The 6,306-nt window shown below is 47.8% G+C and overlaps 1 protein-coding gene across 2 annotated transcripts; it reads right to left on the reverse strand.

Annotated features, from left to right (window-relative positions):
• Window positions 1–2,104: 2,104 nt before the first annotated feature.
• Window positions 2,105–5,679, reverse strand: LOC109757183 (uncharacterized). 2 transcript variants are annotated; one of them, XM_020316018.4, is made up of 4 exons: window positions 5,096–5,679; window positions 4,424–5,035; window positions 3,815–4,133; window positions 2,105–2,487 (listed from the first exon to the last, which is right to left on the reverse strand). In XM_020316018.4, exons 2-4 carry the CDS (start codon window positions 4,931–4,933, stop codon window positions 2,447–2,449), a joined length of 870 nt encoding a protein of 289 aa, XP_020171607.1. In that variant the 5' UTR covers window positions 4,934–5,035; window positions 5,096–5,679; the 3' UTR covers window positions 2,105–2,446. The 2 variants fall into 2 exon arrangements, with proteins under 2 accessions (XP_020171607.1, XP_040250299.1); XM_040394365.3 differs by having other exon boundaries at window positions 4,424–5,679.
• Window positions 5,680–6,306: the final 627 nt, after the last annotated feature.

Genomic DNA, 6,306 nt, shown 5'->3' on the forward strand with positions numbered 1-6,306 from the left:
CTGGTCTAGAGAAAGTGAAAGGTTTGTTTCAAGTACACATGATGCCCATGGTAGTGCTTCGCGTGATACAACATGGTGACAAACAATGTGACGAGACCGCCCATATCAATTTACCGGAAAAAATCCCAAATTAGATTATCTATTGACTATGCTAGGACAGTGGAAGGGAGGCACCGACCTTTATTGCTGAAATTTGTGCATCAAGAAACAAGAGAGAATTATACATCAAACTCGAAAATAAGTGTCATGTTTAAGTCAAGCCATCAACAGAAATAATATCCCCTGAACTAGACAAATTATCTCAAACAAGTACAACAACGTAAAAAAACAGCAACCTTAAATGGCAAAAGTTGCTAAGTAAAAATTAAAATTTGTAACTGGACCTATTCGCTGCCCCTCTAGGTCCGTCTCGATCCTTTCAATCGACCCAGACATGTGATGTCATCTTCGACCTCTTCAAGGAGGTTGCAGCTCGGCAGGCCTAAAGACCTTTGAAGGTGGTTTGTCTTCAACAACAAAGAAGACGGGAGGTCGAACACCTTGCTCGCCATGCACGGTTGACCTTGACTACCTCCCAGGGGTTGCTACTCACGATGGAGTTGTTTGTTTTCCCTGAAGAGGAAGGGTGAAGTAGTATAGTAGCAGATAATATTTCCCTCGGTTGAGAACCCAGGTTTATCGAACCAGAAGGAGGCACCACACCAGCAACTTGAATAGTACCTACGCACAGACACATCAATTGCTAGCACCTTCATTTCAAGGCATGCGCATTGCTTGCCCCTTCATTTCACGGGATTTGGATGCACCGGTGAAGTTTGCATCATGTCTCAAGGTGACAATGGGCAATGTACGGTACCGAAGAGGCTAAAAAAAATATGGATATTCTGTCACGCATGTACATCCGTGATGATTTTATGATAGAATCCGTGATGATAAATCGCGCGTTATGGGAGTGTTTTCGTCAAGGGTAACCAACACGTGACATCCACCATAACGGGTCGCGGTTAAGCTATTGGGTGCCAGTTTTGGATCCGATACCCGTTAACAGCCCTGAGCAATGATGATTTTTGACGTGTCAATTTCTCATTAGCCAATTGAACCATGGGTCAATTTCTCATTTGCCAAGTTTTCTGTCAGAAATCCTTGTTAGGCTGAATGTTGTTAATTAATTCCAATCGAAAACTAGAAACATGAGTGCTGACTGAGTGGAAAGATACCAAATTGTGTGCCAACCTAACCATCATTACATTGGGAAGAAGAAAACACTTATGTCAAATGATAGCCACTGCAGCTTCAGTTACAGACTCATCAGGCAGGGCCAAAGTGTGCCTCACAGACAGATTCTTATGCTTGAGTGGGTGATTTTTTCATGAAATCTCTCCCAAGTATGATTGATCTTATGGGAAAGAGTAAACTGCTGAAAACAAACGGAGCTGCCGTTGAACATAACCAAAACAAAACAAAACAAAAACAAGATTGGAAAGGGGGACACCCTTCATTGGACTGAAACTTGGAAGTTAGAAACAGATAAACTCAAGTGCTCAACTCACAAGCAAGAACCACCAAACTAGTGTTATCAGGTGCTTCATCTAAGAGAAATGCATGCAGCTGGCACCCCCATTGGATGTATTAAGCAGGAACACTGAGGTAGTTACCAGTTGGGCACCATGTCACAGGTGCTGCAACCCTTCCAGCGGATGAACAATCTCATTTTGCTAAAACAAGATAACAAAAGAAAAGGAGGGAGCTTACCTGAAAACAATGTAATGTGCAGAAACCTGAAACTTTGTTCCTTTCCTGATCCTTGGCCATCACTCAAAACAACACAACACAATCACCAGCTCACAGCAAGAACCACTACATTTTTCATTTATGACAAATGCATAGCCTAAAAGAAATACAAGATCAACTCATTGCAAGAACCACTGCAGTTTCCATTTATGCAAATGCACCATCTAAAAATGTTGCAGGATCATTGACTCATTGCAAGAACCCCTACAGTGAAAAACAAGATCAAAACGTTGCAACTGAGAAACAAGATCATCAGCTCACTGGAAGAACTACTACATGCATAGCCTAACAGAAAACAGGATCATCAAATCATTACTGGCAACAACCACTGCATTTTCCATTTATGCAAAGTGCATCCATCATCCAAAAGGACTGCAGGATCATCGATTCACTGCAAGAACCCCACAGTGAAATGCTTCATCCAGGAAGCAGTAGCAACCACATAACAGAAATGAATGTCAGAAGTGTGACACTGCAACGACTACTACAACCAGCATCAGAGTTTAGCTAGCAGAAGAAACACAAGAGCTGACGGGTTTTCTCAACCTATATCTATCTATATGCTAAAGCAGGCTTTCAGTTATGCCATTGTTGTGTCCGAGGCGGCGAAACTTCTGAAGAGGTGAACTGTCAGGACTCTGGCTCTGATCCTTCTCTACGCTCCGCCGACATTCGGGTATCGCAGCGCAGCATAGGCTGAATTGGCAGAAATGACAAGGCAGTTAGGCAGCAGATCAATAAACAATTAACAATATATTGATAAGATCAAGAAGACAAAACATGAAACAATATAATGTGCAAGGAACTAAGCTTTTATGTACCATCTATTGTAGGATACAACCTGAATTTTGTTCACATGTTAGAAATTTAGTATCTTCTCTGAAAGATGAAATGAGATGACTGAACTTGATTTGACTTTTTAGTTTCCATAATTCCTACTGGCGACTAAATGCTACGAAATGGGCGAACTCAATTATCTGAATCAAGAAAAGAAATGTGGAACAAGTAGTTCCTACTAGCTTCAGAGTTCATCCATTTTTTACTATGCATAGACAGATTGATAGATCCACACGGCATCGACACCTACTATTCCCATTAAACTACTTTCACTTTTCTACAGGATTACGACAGTTTCAGACAAGTCCCAAGTCCTAACAAAACCTATCATTATATCCTTTTTCCAAGCACGATCAGATTAGCATTCCGCTAAAGACAGACTTCAGATACCATGTTCATGCAGTAAACAGATCTACACAACCATCTGTGCACTGTGCAAAACATATTGAAGACCACCAGTGCATTTCTAGTAAAAGAAGATTAGCAGGAAGCAGATCAACAATCTAAACCTCGGAGTTCTCAATTTTTTTAACAAGACTAGTAATACAGCTCATGCACAAAAGCTGAAAATAATATAGCTCATGTGCAGAAACTAGATTTAATTTAGTACTGTAAGAACCTGAATTTTGTTCAGATTATTCAACACAAGTAAAATAGTCTAAATTAAACGGATATCACAATCTTCTCTGTTAAGGCTGAATAAGATTAATCACCTCATTCGTCTATTTAAGTTCCATATTTTACTAGCTTTGAACACACAAAATGTACTGATGGCAAATAGCACCAAATAGAAAACTGAATTATCTGAATCAAGGACTGTAGTATGAAACCAACACTTTCCAGTCCATATCGAGGTTAAGTGTAAAATGTTACCTTCCATTAACCAAAAAGTCGACAGGACAACACCGGTTGCAGACAATTCCCAACTCCTAACAGTTTCAGTTAACTTTTTTCTCAGATTAACAATTTCAGTTAACTGTTTTACCATAAACAGTCTGAGTAAACTATTTTTCAAACACAAGCAGATTAACAGCCCACCAAAATAAAACCAAAATTATCATGGCCATGCAGCAAACAGTACCTACACCAAAACTTGTACATTGAGCAAAACAGATTCAATCAAGTCTACCGGTTCACCCTCATTAGGAGATCATTAGGAAGTTGTGACATGGAGAGAGGCTCTCACCAGCGGTCCCGGAGATGAAGACGACAATCTGGAAGATGTCGCCCCAGCCACGGCGGGGCAGGTCGACGACGAGTGGGGTCAGCCTCCCATAGCGGCCCGCTCGGACGCACATGGCGATGCCGTCGGGCTGCTGGTCGACCTCTCTGGCCAGCCGGTCCCTCAAGTTGTACAAGGACCTCCCCCTGATATGGAACGCGGCCCAGCCTTCCCCGGCCTCGTTGTAGAGCCCCTCGTCGCTCGCTTGCACGAACCGAATCTCCCGCATCGCCCCTGGCTGGCGCCCGAACACGACGACGGAGAGGTCTTCAGGGAGGCGGGCCTGCAGTTGAGTCACCAAGAACCATAGTTATATTCAGGAGATCAAATTTTCTGATCGAAAACACAAGCGCGATCAGGAATTTCGACGGCGCAAGAAGTCAAGAAGCGCAAATTTGTCAACAGCAGAACCAGAAATTGTGCTCGGAAAATGAAATCAACACAAGTCGCAATCCCTGCAGTAGAGCTGCGATGCAAATTAACGACGCCCAAGAACCCGATTCGCTCAATCGATAGTAGGCTCAGACGGAAGCAATTCGCGAGTTATCAAGAAGCGGGTCATGGCGAACTCACCCGAATCGGGTCTGGAATGCGAGGCGCGCGCTCTGTGAGGTCGATGGGCTCAACGATCCAGCGCATCATGGAGCTGACCTTCTCGTTCTCAATATCTCTGCTCTCGACGGTGACGCCGGTGTTCCAGCGGAGATACTTGCCGTTGGCGCGGAGGTAGCGGTCGCCGGCGTTTAGGAGGAGCACGCCACGCCCCAGCCCCGCCCTGACGTCCAGCCACATGATCTCCGGCACCTCCGGATGGTCGTAGTCGCGCAGCTCGGCGCGGAAGCCGTGGTACAAGGCCGGCGCCGGCGTGGCCGTGGCGGCGAGGTAGCGGCCGTAGGCGGCGCTGTGGAGGAGCAGGTACGGGCCGCAGGAGCCTTGGTAGATGTGCACCCTCCACGCCACGTTCAGCGAGTTGCGGCGCTGGCTGATGGAGACGCCCACCCCGTCGGCGTCGGCGTGGAGGTAGTACTTGTCGAGCTCGCGGTTCCGCAGCCGCACGTACTGCTCGTCGTAGAACCGGTCCATCGGTCGCCGGCGGCGCCGGGCGGCCGGAGAGCAGAGGAGGTGGGCGCTGCGCGGTGGAGAGCGGGGTCTTGGTTTCTTGGAGCTCCGGCGACGGGGAGGAAGCTGTTGGTTCAGGCGGTTACGCTCGGGCGCCAAGGCGCGGGTATTTGAAGGCGAAATTACCTGACACCGTCGCCGTACCGGGCTTTGGGCGCGAAGTGGGCCTGAGGGCCGTTTTCTCGGCCCGGCCCGCACTCCAGGGCGCGGTCTTCACTCTGTTCCTCCTGCACAGGCCCACGCGCGGCGGCGGCGGCCCGGTCGGCAGCGCCGCTCCCTCTTCCCCGGCGAGCTTGTCCCCCCACGCTTCCCCAGCACGATGCCGCGGAGCCACGGAACTGTGGCGGTCGGCAGCCGGCCCTTCCCTTCCCCGGCGAGCCTCTCCTCCATGCTTCCCCAGCATGACGGCGTGGAGCCACGGAGCAGCCGGCGGCATCGCTCCACCGGCGCGGCGCACGCCCGCGGGCACCAGCGAAGCGAGGCAGCGGTGAGGAGCGAAGCACCATCAGATCCAGCAGAACTGCCATGGGGTGCGAGCTCTTGCTCCTTTCTGTCGCTCGCTAGTGGCTTCCTGCGAGTGTCATCGCTAGTGCCTACTACCTGCTTTGCTGTCATTGCCGATCGAATCGATGAAAACCACATGAAAACTCTGTTATGAAGTTTCGGAAAAATCTTAAAAGAAAATATTATGTTAAGGGAGTGATGTTCTACTAGCATGTAAATCCCAGGTTCATACTCTAATTCATTTATGGTCACTGCTACACGTCGGCCGGCGGATCTTTTCAAAAGATCCCCCGCCTCGCGAAACGTCGGATCTGGCTAGGCGAGGGCTCAAGCGTCACCTTTTATCATTGCAACAAAGGTCGTGTTGCGGTAATTTTCTGCAAACCCGGTCATGCTGCAGAATTATTTCGCAAAAAAGGTTTTGTTGCAAAAAAATAATTTGCAACTGAGATCTTGTTGCAGTTTTTTTGCAACTGAGGTCTTGTTGCAGTTTTTTTTTCTGGCAACAGTCGTTGGATGACGTATGACATCCTGCAATATCTGCCGTGTTTCAGTAACCTCCCGTTGCAAAATCCCGCAGTAGTACCGTGGAAATCTGTCCCCATGGCCACAAGCGGCACACACTCACAACACCATGCCGTGGATCTGGCCCTGCGGCAGCTAGAGACGCGCTTGGAGCACCATCGGGGGTGCCCTCGATGGCTGTGGTGCATGTTGCGTGGTTGCCCTGCTTGCAACAAAGGTGTTGTTGCAGGTTGTAGAAGTAGCGACAATGTGCCGGAGTCTTGCCTTGCAGTGGTGGGGTGGTGAGAAATCAACAGAAGGGAAGAAAA

The sequence above is a fragment of the Aegilops tauschii genome, chromosome 7, assembly GCF_002575655.3.
Source record: "Aegilops tauschii subsp. strangulata cultivar AL8/78 chromosome 7, Aet v6.0, whole genome shotgun sequence".
NCBI classification, from domain to species: Eukaryota; Viridiplantae; Streptophyta; class Magnoliopsida; order Poales; family Poaceae; genus Aegilops; species Aegilops tauschii.